Source organism: Colletotrichum godetiae, assembly GCF_030913485.1.
Source record: "Colletotrichum godetiae strain CBS 193.32 chromosome Unknown BDP55scaffold_10, whole genome shotgun sequence".
Taxonomy (NCBI): Eukaryota; Fungi; Ascomycota; class Sordariomycetes; order Glomerellales; family Glomerellaceae; genus Colletotrichum; species Colletotrichum godetiae.
In genome coordinates, this window is record NW_026851258.1 from 784,360 (window position 1) to 808,251 (window position 23,892).

Below are 23,892 nucleotides of genomic sequence, written 5' to 3' on the forward strand. Positions count from 1 at the left end.
ACAAATCGCCGAGTAAAAACTTACAACTTTTATTTAAAAGGCCTTAGTTAGTAAGTATATTTCGGAATTCCGATAAATTATTTCTAAACTTAATTAAGGTAATAATATATTTATAATAGCTTTTTATTACGGCTTAAAAGAGGAAGTTAAGGACGAACTTTCCTAATAAGACCGACCTAACGAACTTTATAAATATATCGATATAATAGTTAAGATCGATAACCGACTTTATAAACGACGTCTTAAACGTAAAGGATAGAGTATATAAAATAATCAACCTAAACCTAATATTAAATATAAATATAGACTAATAAATACCGTAAGCAGATATTATAGCAGACCTATAGATCTTAATATTATTAAGAAAAAGTAACCTTACTAAAAGAAGGAATTTAAATACTATAATTACGATAAAGCCGGATATATAGCTAGAGATTATTAATAACTTAAATATATTTAATACTATCCTATTCCGGAAAAATAAGTTAATCTTATAATTAAAGAGGTTCCTTACGTATAATTATCGTAGATAGCCTATTACAACGATAACTATCTTACGTATTAAGAAAGTAAGGAATAAATAGGATAGTACTTTAAGAAACTTAAGAATAAAGGTCGATTAAGATACGATACTATATTACCACTAGTTAAGACCCTAATAATAGTAAGAAAAGAAAAAATCCTAACTAAGTCTATCTATATAATAAGATAAAAAAACGGAAATAAAAAATTTATTCGTAAGGTTAAGGAATAACTTAAAGACCTATTATATAAAGATAGAATTAAAGTTATTAAGAGATTAGACCTTGACTTTAAAGAAGTTAAAGGAAAAATCGATTTTTAAATTAATAAAGAACTATAAACTAGTTCTAATAGCTTCGTCTTTAACGAAAACTTATTTTATAATTTAAACGAATTTTATAAAGTCGTACGACGATATACTTAAACGGAAATCAGTTAAGGATCCTATCTTAGTATTAATAATACTAGCTCTAAAGAAGATTCTGATAAACTAAGATATAGAAATATCGACCTACTCGATAATAAATAAACCCTATAATTTTACAGAATAAAAGAATTTAAAAAAGTATTAATAATACCCCAAACTAAGAAGGATTACTCTTTACTCGATATTAAGGATATATTTTATAAGGAGTTATTTTAGGTAAAATGCCTAGATAATAAATGCCTTTAATACCTCTTACCTAAGAAGGATAATCGGTTTTACCTAAGAAGACATAATAACTAACCTATTAAAGACGTTTATATCGACAACTAATTACCGAACTAGATGCTTATCTACTTTAACAAAGCCGATAAAGCGACCTTTAGACTAGACCTAAGCTTTTTTATAAGTTATTAATATAATTAGGACATAGACTAATACGAATATAAATATAATTAATACTAGATCTACTATATTTATAAGATATAAGTATAGAGAGAACGATAAAAATTAGTTAAATAAAAAGATCGATTAAGGAAGAGAATAATAAAAAACTAAAAAAGCTAATCGTAAAGGAACGACGAAAGGCAAATATTAAAGATAAGTTCCTATACATAACCAGATAACGTAACGATATATACTTATTAATTCTACTCAATATATATAGACAAAGACTATATACTATAATCGATAGCGGCATATAAGAAAGTTATATATTATTAAGAATAGTAGATAAACTCGATATATTATAGGTATATAAAAATAACCTATACTAACTATAAAATATAGAAGGAGAAAGAGTTAGCTATAATAAAGGATATATTTATCGAGAGACCGTATATCTCTCAATAATTATTAATAATTATTAAAAGTAACTACGATACAATATTACGGAGATTAAAGATATCGATATTATCTTAAGAATCTCGTAGTTACGAAAATATAACCTATAGATAGACTAGATAACTAGCCAAGTTTAATAAGGAAATTTAGTTATTAAACGACCTAAAAAATAGGGTTTAAACGGATTTATCATAATACCTAAAAAACGAAAACGAATACGATATATAGCCTTTATTAAAATAATAAAGAACTATAGGAATTTCGTACTAGGTACCGACGTATTACGACCCAACATACATAACCAAGACCAGGGCCTGCCCCGCGGCCTCATGGTGGCTATAGTACGACTATATATGTATAGGTAAGCGGAACATATACGTCACCCCAACGGAACGGAAGAACTATAGATTAAGTTACGTAACGATAAGAGATAAAGGGATCCGTATATTAAGAATATGGATCCCGTCCTTTTATAATATAGAGCCTATATATTTAAAATACGGAGCCCGTTAGGTAAATATACGGATAAAGGATACATTTAAGAACGAGACTTATATATAGTATGGACTTAAGCCGGGCTTAAGAATAGACTTTTATAGCTTTTTTAGCAATTAATTTAGTATTAGATCTTACGATCGCTTTTAACTATTTTTACTAAAATACTTTTTAATAAGACTATAATTAATTACTAAAGCCTTACCTACCTTACGACTTATAAATATAGCTTTAGGGAAGCTATCCATGACTATAATACTATTTATTTAGCCCTCGTAACCTTAACTTTTATTAATATATTTATTATAATTAACTGGCTATAATATTTTAATTATTCCTATTTAGTAAGTTTGCTTTATAAAAGACTAATTAAATAATATGAACGATATTTTCCTGCGCCTTTATAAAGTTACTTATTCTGGGCTCCTTTATTTCCTTTAAATAACCTATTTGAAGTTTAGCTAAAGAGATAAAGATAGCCTTAATAAATATTAATTCCGATGATGAGGTTACCTTTAATAAAGACGTTTACGAACGACTTAAAGAATAAGTTAAGAAAGGAGATATAGATATCATTAAGGTATAAATTATATATAACGATACCGTAAACGAGCTCTAAAACTTTAAAATTATGATCTAGTAGTTCGGGAATAGCCTTTAATATATTTAAGATCTAGAGAACGAAGTTATTCGAATTAAAGGATAAGAGTTAAGTACTAACGTCTAGGCTCTTTAGGAAAAAGTTAATACCCTCCGAGCCGCTACTAATATTATTAGCACCCCCCTTTAAGGAGGACGATAGAAACTTAAGCTCAACATACTTATTACCTATAAAGGTACCCCGGGTATTCTTAAAGGATTTCTGATTTAAGTTAAGAATTATTAGAACTTTTATTACGGAGACTTTATTAATAGAATCGAGAAAGTTATGTATACTGCTAGCTTCTTTAGGGGACGAGCCCTTAAATAGTTCGAATTAATTTAGGAAGAATACCTTAATAAGGAAACTCTCGATAAGTGCTCCACTAAAGTATACGATATTTATAATAGCTTTAATAGGTTTAAAAAAGCCTTTAGGTCCTTATTTTAGGATCTTAATAAGAAGCGATAAGTTAAGCGCGATCTAGTATAGCTCTGATAAACTAAATCGGTAAAGGAATACTCTATTAAGTTTAGACGTCTTAATATTTAACTAGACCTTACTAACGATACGAAAATGTTTATATTTTATTAAGGACTAAAGGATAAAGTTAAGGACGAATTGGTCCTATTCGATAGACTAGATAACTTCCTCTAATATAGTGAACTTATTATTAAGCTCGATAACTAACTTTACGAGTAAAAAAAAAAAAGAAAGGATCGTAAGTAAGAATCTAATATAGGACGTAAATATTAATAGCAACCTTAACGTAACTTTTAGATTAATTAACGACCCCGTAATAACTAGAATAGTAACTGCTAAAATACCGCTTATAAATAGTACGAAGGTCTTATAGACCTTAACGTTATTAAAAAGGAAGAAGACCGATTAAAAAAAAAGTTTAAGTACTATAATTATGATAAATTAGGATATATAGTTAGGGATTATCGATAATCTAAGCATATCTAAAACTAACCCGTTCTAGAAAAAAGGGCTAACCTCGCTATTAAAGAAGTTCCTTATATATAGCTATTATAGACAGGCTATTACGACGATAGCTATTTTATATACCGAAATAGTAAAGAATAAATAGGATAGTATCTTAAAAAACTTAAGAATAAAGGACGATTAAAATATAATACTATACTACTATTAATTAAAACCTTAGCGGTAATAAAGAAAAAAGAACTCTTAATTAAGACTATCTATATAATACGATAAGAAAACGGTAATAAAAAATTTATTTATAAAGTTAAAAAGTAGCTTAAAGACCTATCCTGTAAAAATAAAATCGAAGTACTTAAGAGACTAACTTTTAACTTTAGTATTATAAACGAAAGAAGAATCGACTTTTAAATCGAAAAAAGGAAAATTAGTATAGGAAATAGCTCCTATTACCTTAACGAAAAATTACTTAATAATTTGGATAAACCTCGTAACGTCGCTCGACGACGTATTTAGATGGAGATTGATTATAAAGTACTGCCTAGCGTTAACGATATTAGCTTTAAAGAGGATAATGACGAACTAAGGTATAAATATATTTATTTATTTAGGGATAATTAAGTTATTTAGTTCTATAGAACTAGAGAACGTAAGAAAGATATAATAACTCTTTATATAGAGAAAGACTACTCTTTATTTAACCCTAAGGACCCTTTTTATAAGGAATTATTTTAGGTAGAATACCTAGACGATAAGTGCCTTTAGTACTTTATATTTAAATAAAATAGCCACTTTTACCTATAAAGGCGTAATAGTAAATATATTAAGGATGTCTATATGGATGACTAATTACTTAATTGGATGCTATAGTACTATAACGATAACGATAAAGTAATATTCGGTCTAGACCTAAACTTCCCTATAAGGTATTTAAATAGTTAATATATAAATTAGGAAGACTATAGACATAACTAATGCTAGATCTATTATATTAGAAAGGCTAAGGCCTAAAGAAAGAATTAAGAACGATAAGAAGCCCGATAAAAGAAACAAGCGTTAAAAAATTAAGAAAGCTAATTGCGAAAGAATGACGAAAAGCGAGATTAGAAAATAAGTTCCTATATATAACTAAATAGCGTAACGATATATACCTATAAGTAAAATTCGAAATTTACGGAAAAGTACTAAACGCTATTATTAATAGTGGCGTATAAGAAAGCTATATCTCACTAACGGTAATAAATAAGCTTGACCTACTATAGATATAGAAGGATAACCCTTACTAACTATAAATAGTAAAAAGAGAACGAGTTAAATACGATTTCGGATATATTAATCGAGAGATTATATACCTTTCGATATATATTAATAATCGGTAAGAATAATTAAAATATAATATTACGGAGATTGGAGATATCGATGTTATCTTAGGACTTTCGTAGTTATAAAAACATAATTTATGGATAAATTAGATAACTGGCTAAGTCTAATAGGAGACTCTAGTTACTAAACGACCTTAAAAGAAAAAGGGTTTAAGTAGATTCTTAGCAATTCCTAAAGAAAGAAAATAAATATAATATATAGTTTTTATTAAGATAGTAGAAAGCTTTAAGAAGTTTATAATCGGAACTAACGATTAAGGATCGTAACGACTCTAGACTATACCTAAGGAGTACCGGAAATATATAAAATTATTTATAGAACTTAAAGAAATAGGATTACTAGAACATAGTAGCTGGGATATAGAGATTAAATTTAAGGAAGGAACATAACCTGGATTTTACCTATTATACCCTATAAACTAAAAGGAATAAGAATACCTTAATAAATATATTGACGAAAAACTTAGTAAGGGACATATTTAACTGTTGAATTCTCCTGTAGGATTTCCCCTGTTCTTTATATTAAAGAAGGGAGGAAAGAAATTAAGACCTATAATCGATTATAAGAAACTTAACGAAATTACTAAAAAGAATTATTATCTTTTACCCCTTATTATAGAACTTAGAGATCTACTTTACGGAGCTAATTAGTTTATTACGATAGATCTTAAGGAAGTATTTAACTAGATCTAAATTAAAGAAAGAGACAAATAGAAGACCGTATTCCGAATACGTAGAGGACTTTTTAAATACCTCGTCATACCCTTTAGACTTACTAACATACCAATAACATTTTAAATAATAGTTAACTATATATTTAGAGAATACGTCGATATCTTCGTTATTGTCTATATTAACGACGTCCTTATTTTCTCTCCCGACCTCGAAACTTATAAGAAGTATATCTATATAGTATTTTAAAAACTCTAAAATACTAAACTATATACTAAACCCTCTAAATACGAGTTCTATATATAGAAGGTAGACTTTTTTAAATATATTATTACGCTAGGATAAATTTATATATAAACTTCGAAAGTAGAAGTAGTTAGGGACTGGCCTATACCATAAAACGTTAAGGATATATAAGGATTCTTAAGATTCGTTAACTTTTATCGACGATTCTTTAAAAATTATATTAATATTATTAGACCTCTTAATAACCTAATACGAAAAGATAACTTATTTATTTAGGATTTTTAGTATGAAAAGGCCTTTATTAAAATTAAAAATATATTCGTTTTTAAACTAGTAATTATAATCCCGGACCCTTAAAAAGCCTTCGAAGTTAAGACCGATATTTTAAACTTTACTATGGGAGTAGTCTTAGGATAACGAGACGAATAAAGAAAACTTTATTTATATTATTTCTATTCTAAAGTATTCTATAGAACAGAATTGAATTAGCAGATCTACGATAAGGAACTAATGGCTATTATTAAAGTATTTTGAGAATAGAGACTATAGTTATCTAGAACTAAATACGAAATTATAGTCTATATAGACCATAAGAACCTTACAAACTTTATAACAAATAAGAATCTAAATAAATAGTAAGTTAGATAGAGCGAATTCCTATTTAAGTATAACTTCCGAATTATCTATTGGAAAGATTTAAAAAATAATAGAGTAGATACTTTTAATAAAAGACCTAACTACGAGGTTATGGTCCCCGAGAAAACTTAAGTTATCTTTAAACTAAATAAGGACGGTAGCTTTATATTAACTACGAAGCTTTTTATAATAGCCAGAAAGATTAATACTAGCCCGACTAGAAAAATGACCCCTAAGCTTATTATAGAAATTTATAATATACCTGTATATGGCCATTAAGGAGTTACTAAAATATAGAAACGGATTTATTAGTACTATAATAAATCCGCTATACGCACTAAGATTATAAAAGTAATTAAGGATTATATAATCTATAAAAAAAGTAAGAATAGCCTATATAAACTATACGGTAAGCTATAACTATTATAACTACTAACGGAAATATAATAATCGATCTTATAGGACTTTATTATTAAATTATTAAAGTCTAAAGAACTATTTATAAATATATAGTACGATAATATCTTAATTATAGTCGACCGATTTACTAAGTTCGCCTACTTTATACCTTATAAAGAAGCTAGTAGCGCCGAGGAATTAGTATATACGTTCTTTAAAAACGTTATTATTAATTACGGTATGCTAAAGGAAGTAATTTTTAATAGAGGCTTTTTATTTATTTTAAAGTTTTAGAGATCCTTAATTTCGTAATTTAGTATAGATTATAAACTATTAACCACCTTCTATCTGTAAACCGATAGTTAGACAAAAAGAATTAACTAGATTCTCGAAATATACTTCTATTATTATATGAACTACGATCAAAATAATTAGGTAGTATTATTATTAATGGCCCAATTCGTATATAATAGTATAGTTAGTAATACTTATATATAGTATAGACTTAAGCTAGGCTTAAGGATAGACTTTTTATAGCTCTTTAATAATTAACTCCGTATTAGGATTTATTTCTATTTTTAGCTATTACTTAATAAGACTATAATTAATCTCTAAAGCCTTACTTACTTACAATTAATAGATATAGCTTCTAGGAAGTTATTCGACCGCAACGTATAATAATCTAATTATTATATTTAATTAGTTATTATATCTAATTATTATATCTAATTATTATATCTAATTATTATATCTAATTATTATATCTAATTATTATATCTAATTATTATATCTAATTATTATATCTAATTATTATATCTAATTATTATATTAACTAGACGTACGATACTATTACTGAGTATCGCAGCCTCAGCTTCTATAAATATACCCCTACGACTAGCTGGCGGTAACACGGGGCCGCTGCTTGCAGATCAGCTCTAAGTGTCGAATTATGAGGTATTGGGCGTTAATTTATATGTATTGTGTATCTGTCTCTGTATGTGTAATTGTCACGAAGTTTGCCTTCTGCGTCCATATTGGCTTACGGATCTAAGCCGCATTCGCCTTGTGCACGTAGGGATAATTCTGCCCCGTGCGTGCCGTCTTGCCTTGATACTCAGGCATCCAATTTGACAACATCATCAACCGACGGTCAATACATGCTGTATTGCAACCCTCGCTTGCCTCGTTGGTCCAGATGGACAGTGTGTACTGCCTCAGGTATCCACAGTCCCACAATGTGCATCATGCTCCCCCGTGCATACTGCGTAAGCCACTCCCTCTGCACTTGCGCAGCCTCCTCCGGGGCTCCCTCTTTTTCATACAGCTGGTCTCGATGCACGTTATCTGGCCTACTCCGCGTTCTCGATGTAGTCGTGTCACAGGAAGGCCGTATCGCCTTAATGAAGTCGAACGTAGCTCACAAGCTCGACAAGGCGCTGGCCCGGCCTGGCCGTATCGACAAGATGATTTATCTTGGCAATATCCCAAGGCAGGGCGACAAAGGAATGTTCGAGCGGATATACAGACTTCAACTCTCATCTCATGGATCAACGCTGCTCGAGAAGGGTACCGACCTTTTACAGCAGCAGCAAGAAGAAGACTTCGATCGGTTGGTCGACAGATTCGGCAAGGAAATACCAGACGACGTCTCCACGCCCGCGCAACTCCAGGTGTTCCTTCTCAAGTACTGAAGTGCTGCTGAATGAGCCGTTGACTGGGTTGCTGAATGGGTTGTCGAGGAGAAAGGCCATCGTGGACGAGGGCTGGCGACGCAAGAAAGCGGAGACAGCAAAGAAGGCCAAGAGAAATGAAGCTCTGAGATGAAAGCGCTTAAAGCCTTCGCTTCAGGCCAAGAAAACGATGCACCTAAGGAGGGTGTTACTAAGGCCGAAACACCGGAACAGGTTTCCCAGGCGGCACAGTCGACCGAAGAAGAAACCAATAACGCGGGGCGAACGAGCGACCAGGGTCAGTCGGGGGAGACGAGCACTCCAATTTTAGAAAAGGCGGCAAACATAAAGGCGGTCAATGGGGTTTGACGGTTTGGAAGCATCGTAGAAAAGAGACCGGTACGAATGTGTCAAGTCTTCATCGGGCACGGCGTTCATGGTTGAAGGGGGAGGATGGCATTAACTTCTTGCTTTGGATAGACTCGCCGCATATGGTCATACCCCATTCAATGTTTGGCGACATCCCCCCCCCCGACATGAAAATTTCCGGGGCTACGTAAGATTCTCGCCAAGCATGCAACGGTTCGATTAAAGAAGGTAAACGATGCGGCACAGCGGGGGGTATAACGCGGGGTCTGACCTCAGTAAGCACTAAGCATGGCGTGTTTGTCGCGAGATCGTATGTGGTGTTTTACTGCTGTGTTTTTCCTTTAAAAGTTTTCATTACCTTTTTCACTTTGTGCAATTAGAGAAAGACAATCGCCTGGCTGTGTGGTTGTCTCATCTCATCGCTGCTTTCTTCTATCAGGGAGTCTATTTGTACGGCCTCCCTCACATTCGTTCTTCTGTTGTGCCAAATCACTCGCTTTGCAATCAACTCTCGTTGTTGTTGGATCTCTCGCGACCAGCTTTTGTACTTCATCACAGAATGGCTTCGTCTTATGCGTCCGCGTTCGCAAGTGTCCTTCTCCTCCTTGGCAGACTCCCTGGCTCAGCCGCCGAATTCAAGACCAGCTCTCGCGATGAGATTGTCGCATCTTCCAACAAGCTCGCCAAGGACTTATTTACCGTCTACGAGGGCGACAAGCCTGGCAAAATCCCCGGCATTCTTCCGGGGCCTCCCACCCCGAGCTCGGGCGGCTACTACTGGTACCACGGCGCCAGCTTCTTCCAGACCTACGTCGACTACCAGCACCTGACCGGCGACGACTCCTTCCAAGACAGCATTGTAAAGGCGTTAGCCTTCCAACTAGGCCCCGATGCCAACTACATGCCGCCTAACTGGACTGCGTCGATGGGGAACGACGACCAGTGTTTCTGGGGTACGGCTGCGCTGCAGGCTGCGGAGTACCAATTGCCGAACGCGGATGGCAAGCCCTCATGGATTGAGGTGGCCAAGAACGTTTGGGCGAATCAGGCTTCGCCGGACCGATACGACGAGACCTGCAGGGGCGGGCTGCGTTGGCAGATTATGATGTCGAATGCTGGGTATAACTACAAGAATAGTAAGGATCTTCCCCTCGGCGATGTTGGCCTAGGATAGACGATGCTAATGCGCATTTGCAGCCATGTCAAACGCGTGTTTCCTCAACATGGGCGCCCGTCTCGCGAGGTATACTGGCAACACGACCTATGCTGAGCACGCTGTGAAGGCATGGGACTGGCTCGAAAGCGTTGGCTTCATTGACACCAAAACTTGGGAGGTGTACGACGGAGCTAATGTGGACGACAACTGTACCAGCCCTGCGAAGTACCAGTGGTCTCAGAACGCGGCTATTCTCACAGAGGGTGCCGCGTTCATGTACAACTTCGTAAGTTTGTCCTGTAACGAGCTGCTTGTCTCTGGGATCATGCGAACCCAGGCTAACCTCTTTCCATAGACGAATGGCTCCAGTGTTTGGCGTGACCGCGCCGAAAAGCTTGCCGAGGCCAGCATCAAGACATTCTTCCCTCAGGGCATCGCCTATGAAGCCGCCTGCGAAGGAATCAAGGGCAGCTGCCCGACCGACGCCATGTTCATGAAGGGTTATGTCCATCGATGGCTCTCTGTCGCCACCCAGGTGGCCCCTTACCTCTCAGAAGAGGTACTTACCGTATTGAGGTCATCAGCCCTGGCTGCGGCGAAGCAGTGTCAGGACAACGCCAGGGGCACGACGACCTGTGGTTTCTACTGGAGCGACGTCGAGTTAACCGACCCGCAGACAGTGGATAATAGAACGGGCGCCATCACTGGCGTCGGTGAAGGAACGAGCGTGCTGGGTGCGATCTCGGGTCTGCTCATCGGCGACGCCAAGGCGCCCGTGACTAACTGGATGAGGGCAGCGGCGGCGCTTCCATGCCTGAACCCACTACTAGTACTGGATCTGGAGGCACTCCCACTGGAGCGGCCGGCTCACCGTCGCCGACGGAGTCGGATTCACTGGCTGGGCACTTTGGCTCCGACGTTCGTGCGTTGTTGTTGCCGGCTGTGCTGGGAGCTTGTCTCTTAACTCTTTAAACTGAGACTTCATGACATTACGGTCGAAAAGTCATGATACGTCGACATAATCATTTAACGGCCAATAATGAAGAATATGATGCTCATGGAAATGGCGGAAAACTAATGAGCGTTGTCCATAGCTGTAGTCAAATGGTATTCAAGTGCTTTCATCAGCCCCGTGTCCTCCCATGATGCGTAACATGCCTTGCCATCCTGTGGCTGTTGTGAATTCAACTGAGTCTTAACGCCCCCCCTCCAACCTGTTATAACATGATCCACAATGCCGTTTTGTAGTTTTGATGGCAGAGTCACCGACTGACCCCATGTTCTAGGTCATCATCTAAGGCTAATCCGACCGCCTAGATATTCCTGCGTATCTTGAAGAACTATTCCCGAATCCTCTTCGGCCTCCATAAGATACCTGGGTACAGTAGCTGAACCCAGTCCGATCAATGTCTCGTGGATATTCTCTGGATTGATAGTATCCTATTGATCGTGCCCTTCTCCTAGGTAGTTGCTTGAACATCTATTGTGTAATAGTGGTAATTAGATAGTATGGTTGAGATGACGTCGAAGTTAGGTTTGAAATCTGATGTGAAGTGCTGCCTAAATGGTTTACATCGTCGACCGTCCTGAAGTGAGAAGAAGTCTGGTAGTTTTGTTGTATCTGCATCTACATTCAGGGTGACCGAGTATTGATGGGCGTTTTGGCTGTCGGTCGCGGCTGCGGCTGGGTTTGTGGCCGTCGCCGGCCTTCACATAGTCTGCCTCTCCCGATCCAGAAGCCAGTCAATTGCACGTGGCCTGGTCCTGATGTGTGTCGCTAACATTGTTGCTGGTGCTGTCTTTAAAGGACTTAGGCTCGGTCTTCTCATTGTGGCCCTCCGCCACACTAGAACGGCTACCCGAGTGCGCAGATTGTGGCCTCAACGAAACTCAATTTTACGCCCTCATGTCTGCTCCTCTCGCTGTTGCCTCTCCAACACTTCAAGAGGTCTTACCCTTTCATCTTGGCATGCTTGTTCTTGTTTCTCGGGTTTGTATACGATGTTATATGGTGCCCCTACCTGTGGTCAGCATCCAATCAATAGACCGGAAGAGACATCAGCTCAACATTTAGAATACTGTTCAGAATTATAATTATTGTTGAGTTTATTCTCGAGGTATCGGAGAGCTTGAAGGGAAGATAATAGATTACTTCGCAATTTAACGAGCAAAGTCCAGAGGAGAGCAGCCGTATTTTCGGTCTAGGGCTGTGCTGCTGACTCAACCCCCTGCTTTGGAAAGGATATCATAAAGATCTAGCTACAAAGGACCTGTTCCTGCTCGATCGTTCTATTTCTATTATAACAATTTATTATTATTATTATTATTATTATATTTAACGCCGTAGCGGCAAGGGCGCAGCCGCCTTTACGGCCGACCTCCCGAGGGGTATATAGCGTAGAGGGCCGCAGGCTCAAGCTATATACTCTACAGTACATACCTCTTCCTAACGTCCTCCAAGTCTTGCCTAAAGGCTACTATATATTCTATCTATCCCTAGTTCCCGCTAGTTCCCTAGTTCCGTTATAATCCTCAGATCCTCAATAAGGAAGGGGTCGTTACTAAGGCCTAGGTTGAGACCTAATCCCTAATACCATAGGCATATTACGGCCAGCTAGTCGTAATAAACATATTTATAGAAGTTAAGGCTACGATATTAAATAAATAATATATTATAATTATAAATAGCTTCTTTAAAGCTATATCTATAAGTTATAAAATAAGTAAGGCTTTAGTAATTAATTATAAGTTTATTAAAAAGGTTCTTAATAAAGATAGTTAAAAATAATTATAAAATTTAATATTAAGTTAATTATTAAAGAAGTTATAAAAAGTCTATTTTTAAGCCCGGTTTAAGTTTATCCTATATATAAATCCTATATAATATTTAAATAGTTCTTTTACAATTAAGACTAATATTATAATATTAGTTCTATAAAGGTAAATTATTTTTATTTTATTAGTTTTATTTATAAATTATTTATCGTCCATCGGGCTTTTTTATTATTATATAATTTATTTATAATTCTTTTAATTTAAAAAGAATTATTTTAAATTTATTTTTTTATATATATAATATAATAGCCGTTATAGGCTTTATAAAATAAGACCCTAGCCTCGTTATATATATTAAATTGTAATATTAATTCTTTTTTTTAAAGACCTAGTCCTTTAGGTCTATAAATAGATCGTTTATTTTTAAATTAAAAAATCGTTAAATATTTTATTAAAATATATTAATATAATATTAAATTAAATTTAAAAAATTAAATTTTAAAATAAAGTTTAAAAAAATAAAAATAAAAATGAAAGATTATAAGCGTTTTATATTTTTAAAGTTTATTAAAACTCGTTTAGTTATTACCGATATATTTTATATTTATTATTTTTATATAAAGGTTTTATATTAGTTTAATAAAGGTTTTTTTAATTTTGGATTCATATTAAAATAAAGAAGTTTTATAGTAAGATATTAATAACTTTAATTTGTAAATTCTTTTTTTTTTATATTTTTTAACGTTCTTTTATAATTTAAAAACTTAATATTTAATAAAAGAAATGAAATAAAAAAGAGGAAAAAATAAGTAAGGAGTTATTAAAGCTTTATAAAGAGTTAGCCCGTTTTTAATTATTAATAGCTATTATTATTAATTATTTATTCTATATTTAAAAAACTTAAAGGTTAGTATATAAGTATTAAGCCGAGACTTTTTATTATAAAATATAAAAAATAAATAAATTTAATATTTTAAAGTCTATATTAAATACTTATAAATATAAAATAGTCGAGAAGTTATAGTTTATATAAGTTCCTAATAATATAAATTAATTTATTTTTAAAATTAATAATAAGTTCTTGTTTTTAAGTCCGTTAGTATAGTCTTTGAATGATCCTTAAAAAGTTATTAAAAGTTCTAGAAATTTATAATAAATTCATATATATTTTCTTTATATTTATAGTTTTTTTATTTAATTAGGAATTTTTGTATTTTATTTTTAACCTTATAATTGATAATTTATTTAATTTTATATTTTAATTCGTTTAGTTTTATAATAATATAGTCTTTTATATATAAATCTTTAGGTATTAATTTAAAAAGTAAAATATAAAAGACTAAATAATATTTTATTATATTTAAGAGTCTTAATTTATAATTAATATTTAAGATTTTTTAAATAATTTTGAAAGGTTTAAGCTTTTTATAATTTAATTTATTATTTAGTCGTTTTATTTTAATATTACGGTAAAGAAAATAAGTATTATTCTTTTTTTAAAGTTGGTCCTTTAATCTTTAATTTATTTACGTTTTGTTTTATATATTAATATATAAACTCGAAATCTAAAAACGCCTTTCTTTAGATTTTCTTAAGTTTTATTATATTTATTATTATTTTTATAATTTATAATTCTTATTATACTTCCTTATATATTATTAACTAGAATTGATAATTTAGGTAAAATAAAGATTTTCTTATACTTCTATTAATTATATTATTATATATAAATTAAACTATTAATAATAATATTACCTAATTATTTTAATTATAATTTATATAATAACGGAGATATATTTTAAGACTTTAATTAATCTTTTCTATTTAATTATCAGTTTATAGGTAGAAAGAGGTTAATAGTTTATAATTTATATTAAATTACGAGATTAAAGATTTTTAAAACTTTAAAATAAATAAAGAGCCTTTATTAAAAATAATTTCTTTTAGCTTATTATAGTTAATAATAACGTTTTTAAGGAATGTATATATTAATTTTTTTATATTATTAGATTTTTTATAAGATATAAAATAAGTAAATTTAGTAAATCGATCGATTATAATTAAAATATTATTATATTATATATTTATAAATAGTTCTTTAAACTTTAATATTTTAATAATAAAGTCCTATAAAATCGATTATTATATTTTTATAAATAGTTATAATAACTATAGCTTATTATAAAGCTTATATAGGTTATTTTTATTTTTTTTATAAATTATATAATCTTTAATTACGTTTATAATTTTAGCGTATATAGCGGATTTATTATAATATTATTAAATCTATTTTTATATTTTAATAACTCCTTAATAATTATATATAGGTATATTATAAAGTTTTATAATAAACTTAAAGGTTATTTTCCTAATTAAGCTAGTATTAATCTTTTTAGTTAATATAAAAAGCTTCGTAATTAATAAAAGGCTATTATCCTTTTTTTATTTAAGGATAAATTTTATTTTTTTAAGGACTATAACTTTATAATTAGGCTTTTTATTAAAAATATCTATTTTACTATTTTCTAAACCTTTTTAATAAATAATTCGGAAATTATATTTTAATAAACATTCGCTCTATTTAATTTATTATTTATTTAAGTTCTTATTTATTATAAAGTTTATAAGATTTTTGTAATTTATATATATTATAACTTTATATTTAATTTTAAATAATTATAGCCTTTATTCTTGAAATACTTTGATAATTATTATTAGTTTCTTATTATATATTTACTAATTTAGCTTTATTTTATAAAATAATTTAAAATAAAAATAATATAAATAAAATTTTCCTTATTTATTTTATTATTTTAGGATAACTTTTATAATAAAGTTCGAGGTATTAGTTTCGATTTTAAAAGGTTTTTAAAGGTTCGGGATTATAATTATTAATTTAAAAATAATTATATTTTTAACCTTAATAAATACTTTTATATATTTAAAGTTTTAAATAAATGGGTTATTTTTTTATATTAAGTTATTAAAAGGTCTAATCATATTAATATAGTTTTTAAAGAATCGTTAATAAAAATTAACAAATCTTAAAAATCTTTATATATTTTTAACGTTTTATAATATAAGCTAGTCCCTAACTACTTTTACTTTTAAAGTTTATATATAAATTTATCTTAATATAATAGTATATTTAAAGAAATCTACTTTTTAAATATAGAACTTACATTTAATAAGTTCGGTATATAATTTAATATTTTAAAGTTTTTAAAATATTATATAAATATACTTTTTATATATTTCGAGGTCGAGAGAGAAGATAAAAATATCGTTAATATAAATAATAATAAAGATATTAATATATTTTTAAAATATATAGTTAATTATTACTTTAAAAGGTTACTAATATATTAATAAATTTAAAAGGTATAACGAGGTATTTAAGGAGTCTTTTATAAGTTTAGAATATTATTTTTTATTTATCTTTTTTTTTAATTTAGATTTAATTAAATATTTTTTTAAGGTTTATTATAGTAAATTAACTAGCTTTATATAATAGGTTTTTAAATTTAATAATAAAAAGTAAAGGATAGTAATTCTTTTTTGTAATTTTGTTAAGCTTTTTATAATTAATAATAGATCTTAGTTTTTTTCTTCTTTTTTTTAATATAAAGAATAAAGGTGCTTTTATAGGAAAATTTAATAATCGAATATATCTTTTATTAAGTTTTTTATCGATATATTTATTAAGGTATTTTTATTTTTTTTAATTTATAAAATATATTAAAATGAACCTAGGTTATATTCCTTTTTTAAATTCGATGTTTATTTCTTAATTATTATATTTTAATAATCCTATTTCTTTAAGTTTTATAAATAGTTTTACATATTTTTAATATTTTTTAAATATAGTTTAGAGTTATTACGATCCTTAATCGTCGGTATTTAATACGAAATTCTTATAGTTTTTTATTATTTTAATAAAAGCTATATATTATATTTATTTTTATTTTTTAAATATTATAATAAATCTATTTAAACTTCTTTTTTTAGGTCGTTTAGTAATTAGATTTCTTTAGTAAACTTAGCTAGTTATCTAGTTTATTTATAAGTTATATTTTCATAATTATAAGATTTTTAAGATAATATTAATATTTTTAATCTCTATAATATTATATCGTAGTTATTTTTAATAATTATTAATAATTATTAAGAGATATATAGTCTTTTAATAAATATATCTCTTATCATAACTAACTTTTTCTTTTTTTACTCTATAAATAAAGGCCTACTTAAAGGATATTTAAGACTTATTTAACTTAAATAATACTAAATCCCCTTTAAATCCCTCATTTATTATTAAATTAATCCCAGTTATTAAAAAATATATTAAGATATAAAATACCGCTTAAAAATAAGCTTATAGGGCGGCTATAACTAAATACTACCGATAATTCGATTTTTATATTTAGTAAAAAGCTCTAAAAAACGACGTTAAAGATAAACTCGAAAAATAATATAGCCTTATTAAATAGTTAATATTTTTAATAAAGCCAAAACTAGTTATAGCTAATTAAATACGTTTTTTTAAAGAATATACCTCTTTTATTTAATAAATAATATTTAAAACGATCTTTTAATTATAAAAAAAAGAGATTGTATAGAGTAATAAACTATTAGATTATTAACTTTATTACTTAAAATATTTTTAAAAATATAAAAAAGGAGCTTATTAACTCGTTAAATTATTCCCTTTATATAATAATCTAGGTTTTTAAATAAAAATACGCTCTAAATAATTTAAGCTTATTTATAATTGCTTAAAAAGAATTTAATATAGTTATAAGTAAAACCAACTTTAATATTAACCTAACTATATAGATTAAAGACTTTTATTCTACTTATTACCGTATAATATAACTAAAATTACTTAAAATCTAAGGGATTCTTACTTTTAAATCTTTTTTTTATATAACAGTATAATACTTCGCTCTAAATTAGTCTAATTAAAAGCTTATAAATATTATAAAAATAAAATAAAAAGGTAAAATAATACCTAATATAAGGTATTATACTAAAATATTTAATACCTTTTTATATAAAGAAGCGGTATATAATAGAAATTAATAAATAAAACCTTATAATCTTTATAATATTAATAAGTTGTTCGGACTTCTTTAAGCGGAGCGAGATAAAACCTAGTTTATTTATAAACTACCTATATAAAGAGCCCTATTATTGAAAACTAATTAAATATATAAAGATAGAGTTTACCCTTATTAAAAAAATAAAATAGGAATATATTTAATTAAATAGACCTAAAGTTAATAAGATAATTAACTATTTAAATATTAATAAATATAACGATCTTTATATAGACCTCGCTTAAAAAGGACTTATATAAGTAAGGGCCCTTAATAGATCTAATATTAATAATCAAGAAAAAGGTAAAAAGTTAAATAGGCCGGGAAAGTTAATAAATAAATAAAAGTTAAAAGGGTCTTACTTTTTAAAGGGAATTGATATAGAGGTATATAGAATTGATATAGCGATATATACCTTATAGCGGCATACACGTTTGCCCTTATAATTAGCCTAGGATTTTAGTATATTTTTATAAAGGCAGTAAAAATAGTTATAATAATATTTCAATCGGTTAATAAATCTAAAACTCTTATATAATAATATATTTACTAGACCGTTCCTTATAGGTCGTTAAAATAGTCCTAAAAGTAATAAATTAATTAATATTTAATTACTTATACCTTAACTATAATATCCGATTATAATCAATAATAGATTATTTAAATAATATATAAAATAATATAGCCGTAAAATTCTTTACTTACCGTTATTTAATATTATTTCCTATTTGTTTTATTATTTTTAAATATTAGGTTATAACGGCTATTTATTTAGTAATTAATACACGGGCATAAAGAATTAATATACGAGCATAACTCTTATACGGGCATAATAGCTACGTACTATTATTAGCCTAAAAATTATTATTAATTCGTCCTAATTTTACTAGTTTTACTTAAAATATTTAGGAATTAATTTTCGGAATTTATTATTATAATATATTTATCCGGTTAAGCCGCTATTATTATATTATTTATATTAATATTTATTATATTTAAATTTATTTTACCGTTATTAAAGTATAACTTATAATATCAAGCTAGAAGCTCGATTTTAAATAATAAGCCCGACCTAAAATAATAACGTAACGGATCTTTTTTTATCTTATAATCTCTTACCGTTGATAATCTAGATATTAATATTAATAATTATTATAACTTTAATAATAATAATATTCTTAAAAATATCTTTACTTCTTATTTAAAGCGGTTTTATTAAATTATTTACCCCTATGGCTCGTATAAAAATAATATAGTATTTATAAAAATATAAAATAATTATAAATTCTTTTTATATTAGTCGTTTTTAATAAATATTATTTAAAATCATCGAGTAACTATACTAATACTTAGCCTAAAATATAGCTTATTTTTATTATATCCTATTTATAAATCTATTTTATAAAATAAAGAGTATCGACCTATATAAATAGCCTTTATATAAGATTTTATATTTATATTATACTTAATAAAGAAAGTAATAGGGAAAGGCCGATAGTTAATTATAAAACTACTTAATTCTTTTAAATAAATTCAACGATAATAATAAAAATAACGTTATTTATTATACTTATTTATATAAGGGTGCCCAGTGCATGGGCACCTAACTAGGCCTAGCTTAGCTATAAAGCTATAGCTAAGGCTCGACGTAGCCTAGCTACGAGGCTACGGCTAAGGTTTAGTAAATCTTTAATAAAGCCTAGTTTAAAGAGAAAAGCTAATTTTTATAATAACTTTATAAGAATATTAAGCTTAAATTTATATAATATATTAGACTTATTTTTTAATTTTTTTAATTATAGTATTTAGCTATATTTTTTATAATTTTTAAGTTTTTATAAACCGGTATAGTTAATATAAAATAAAAATATAGGACTAGTATAATATAGGCGATTAAAATAAGGAAGAATATACCGATAGTATATTAATACTTTTAGGAGTAATAAATATTAATATAGACGAGTTATAAGCGTTTTTTATTAATTATAGATATAGAGCTTGCCGATTTTTAGCTAATATTAAGACGATTAGGGCTTTAATTTTACTTGCTAGGGATATACCATACCTTATATTATATTTAAATTAAAGTAAAAAATAAAATTAAATTCCAATATTAAATAATAACGGCGGTTAATAATAACTTAAGAACTTGCCGCTTTAAATATAAAAAGAAGGGTAAAAAGGAAATAAAGAGAATAAGGGGGTATATATATCGTTATTATATAAGGGAGGTGACCGATGGGATATTATAAATAAGAAACCTATCTTTATAGTAATAGCTCTTTTTAACGATCTTATTAAACTACTTTATTTAAAATAACTAGAATATTAAAGAGAAATTGCTTATTTTTTTATTAAAAGGTTAGTAAGGTTAAAGAGGGTACGGGAGTATAAGAAACCCTTAAATTATAATTACTAGATATTAGGTAACGATATAGTAATAACTTAAATAGATAATTAAATTAAAATAGTTAAAGAAGCAAACGACCTCTACTTAAGGGCCTCGAATGGATATTAAATTAAATAAGCCTTTTTTAAAGTAGCTTTATTAGTTTAGACGTAATAAAGAAATTACTAAATAAGTTTTAATAGTAAAGTAGATTAAGAGGTCTTTTTTTTATTTATTTATTAAAAATATGTCGATCCCGAAGTATAAAAAAGAGAGTATTGAAAAGTATTTTAAAAAAAGAAAAAAAAGAAAAGGCGACTCCTTTATAATTTTTTATTAAATAGAGTACGATTTATAATAACCTAGGGTCGCTTTTTAAAGATAGTAAAAAAGAGGCCTATAAATACTTTTTTAATTTATTAATAAAGCTATAAGAAAAATTAATCTAATATTAAATCGTTATTAATAAGTTAAGGATTATAGTTTAAAAAGTAGAATACCTTTATATATTTTATTTAAATTATTAAGGTAATTATAACTATATTGAAAATAGGAAGTGATCCGGTATTAAGTTAATAATATAAAAAAGGTTAGTACCTTTAAGATCTATTATAACTATTATAACGGCTTAATTATATTTAATAATATAAAGGTCCTCGTAATTAAGGAATTATAATGCCGAGCGGCTATTAATAGGGGCCTAGCTAAATAAGAGCTTTATAATATATTATTCTTATAGGAAGATAGGATATATAGCTTAGTAATACTATAACTTACTAAATAACGTATTAATAGGATTAAGGCTAGATATATTAAAGGTATTTATAAATATAGTTCAAAGAAGTTAAGTAATAAAAATAAATAGTTTAGAAAATAAGGAGGCGTAAATATATTGCCGGTATTATTTATACTTTTTAAAGAGTCGGTATACGTTAGGGCTATTATTAAGGGGTATACCTTAATAATCTAAGGACTTATTAAAGAAAAGGTCTTTATAGATATAGATAGTTATTTTTAGGTAGATCTAATTAATATGAGGCTAGTAAAGAGACTAGGCCTTTAATTAGTATATATTAAAGTCCTTTTTTTATATAGATTTAATAGTAAGAAGGTAGAAATAAGACCGGCCTTTTAATTAACGTTCTTTTTATTAGACTCGGGAGGGCGCTTAAAAAAGGTCTGGTAATTATTTATTAAAGCCTTATATTTAAAAGGTATAGGGGACTTATTTTTATTTTAATATTCTATAAGACGGGAGGGTATAATGATTAATATAAGAATAAATATTTAGTATTATAATCGAATCTTTATTACCGAGCTAGTTACGTTTATATAAAAGATTATTAAAAATAAGAAGAAGGTATATATATTCTATATTTATAGGGCCGTAGCCGTTTTAGAACCTTTAATAATATTATTTAAAGAAAAAAACGAGGGTTTAATAATAACTATCTTTTAAAAATTATAAAATAAAGTAGCTATATTTAATAAAAACGTAATAATGAATTTATTAGTTTTAAAGGGAGCCAAATATAGGATCGACCTTTAAAAAGGAGTAAAATTATTATATAGGCCGATATACCTTTTAAATAAATAATAATATAACGAATTAAGAAGATATATTATTAAGAATTTTAAAAACGAGAGGATCGTCCTTTTAATAAGTAAGATAGGAGCCCTAATAATATTCGTCTTTAAAAAGGACGGATCCTTTAAACTATATATAAACTATAAAGGGCTAAATAAAATTATATTAAAAAATAGATATTCCCTCTTTTTAATTAATAAATTTCTAAATAGGTTTAAAGGGGCTTAATAGATCTTAAAAGTAAATATTAAAGATATATATTATTATATTATAATCTAATTAATAGATAGATAAAGATAGTATTTAAGATAAAATATGGTTATTTTAAATATATAATAATACCGTTCGGCTTTATAAATATACTTATATCGTTCTAGGCGTATATTTATTAGATACTTACCGACTTACTAAATATATATTATATAGTATATATAAATAATATCCTAATTTATTTTAAAGATAGGGACTAATATACGGAAGATTTAAAGAGGGTCTTTAAAAGGTTAAGAGCGTTTTATTTATATACTAAGTTAAGTAAATATAGCTTTTATTAATAGAAAGTAGAATTTTTAAAATATATAATTACTTTAAAAGGAGTTTTAATAGATAAGGACTAAGTACGGTCTATTATTAAATAAGAGCCGTTATTTATATTTTAAAAAATATAGGTATTCTTAAGATTTTGTAATTTTTATTATAAGTTTATATTAAAATATTTAAGTAAAGTATTGCCAATAATAAGCCTCTTAAAGAGAATATTACGACCTAATATATATAGCGAAGCTAGGGTCCTACCCTATAGGACCGAAGCGGCTACTATACTATATATATATATATAAATACGGACTTAGGAGGACTCCCCTCAAAATAAAAGAACTATAAATAAGTTATATATTTATAATTATATAATAAAATAAAGAACGGATACTTATAAATAAATAAAATAGACGTTTATAAATAAATAGGACGGACGTTTATAAATAAATAGGACGGACGTTTATAAATAAATAAGACGGACGTTTATAAATAAATAAAACGGATAACTATTTAATAAACGATTAGATAATTATAAATAGTATAGGATAAAGGATATATTTAGGATTAAGATTTATATATAATATAGATTTAAGCCGGGCTTAAAAATAAACTTTTTATAACTTTTTTAATTATTAACTTTATATTAAATTTTACGATTATTTTTTAGCTATTTTTATTAAGAATTCTCTAATAAGATTATTATTAATTATTAAAGTTTTACCTTACGGCTTATAAAATATAACTTCCTTTAAAGATATCTAATAACTTTATTTATTATTATTTAGTCCTTACGGCCTAAACTTCTATAAACTTACCTTACTACGACTAGCTAGCCGTAATAATTAATTATAGCGTACAGTACTATAATTACCTTATAATATAACTTAAATCTATCTTATATATAAATCTCGTTCCTAAATATATTCTTTATATTATTTTATTTTATTTATTAATAATTAAGGGTATATATAAATAATCGTTTATTTAAGGTAATTATAATAATTACTTTATTATTTAATTATTCTTTTTATCTATACGTAACTTATTCTATAATTCTTCCGTTCCGTAAGGTAACTCTTATATTCCTTAGTCCTATATATATATA

The 23,892-nt window shown here is 28.1% G+C and overlaps 2 protein-coding genes across 2 annotated transcripts; both read left to right on the forward strand.

Moving 5' to 3' along the window:
• Positions 1 to 8,439: 8,439 nt before the first annotated feature.
• BDP55DRAFT_629437 (uncharacterized protein) lies at positions 8,440 to 8,895 on the forward strand (the record flags this gene model as incomplete). The annotated part of the gene is made up of 1 exon (XM_060572021.1): positions 8,440 to 8,895. The coding sequence occupies one exon, from the start codon at positions 8,440 to 8,442 to the stop codon at positions 8,893 to 8,895; it is 456 nt and encodes a 151-aa protein (XP_060432595.1).
• Positions 8,896 to 9,349: 454 nt separating this feature from the next.
• BDP55DRAFT_33356 (family 76 glycoside hydrolase) lies at positions 9,350 to 11,531 on the forward strand. Its single transcript, XM_060566864.1, has 3 exons — positions 9,350 to 10,379; positions 10,441 to 10,685; positions 10,755 to 11,531. The coding sequence occupies exons 1-3, from the start codon at positions 9,803 to 9,805 to the stop codon at positions 11,361 to 11,363; spliced, it is 1,431 nt and encodes a 476-aa protein (XP_060432596.1). The 5' UTR covers positions 9,350 to 9,802; the 3' UTR covers positions 11,364 to 11,531.
• The last annotated feature ends 12,361 nt before the right edge of the window (positions 11,532 to 23,892 follow it).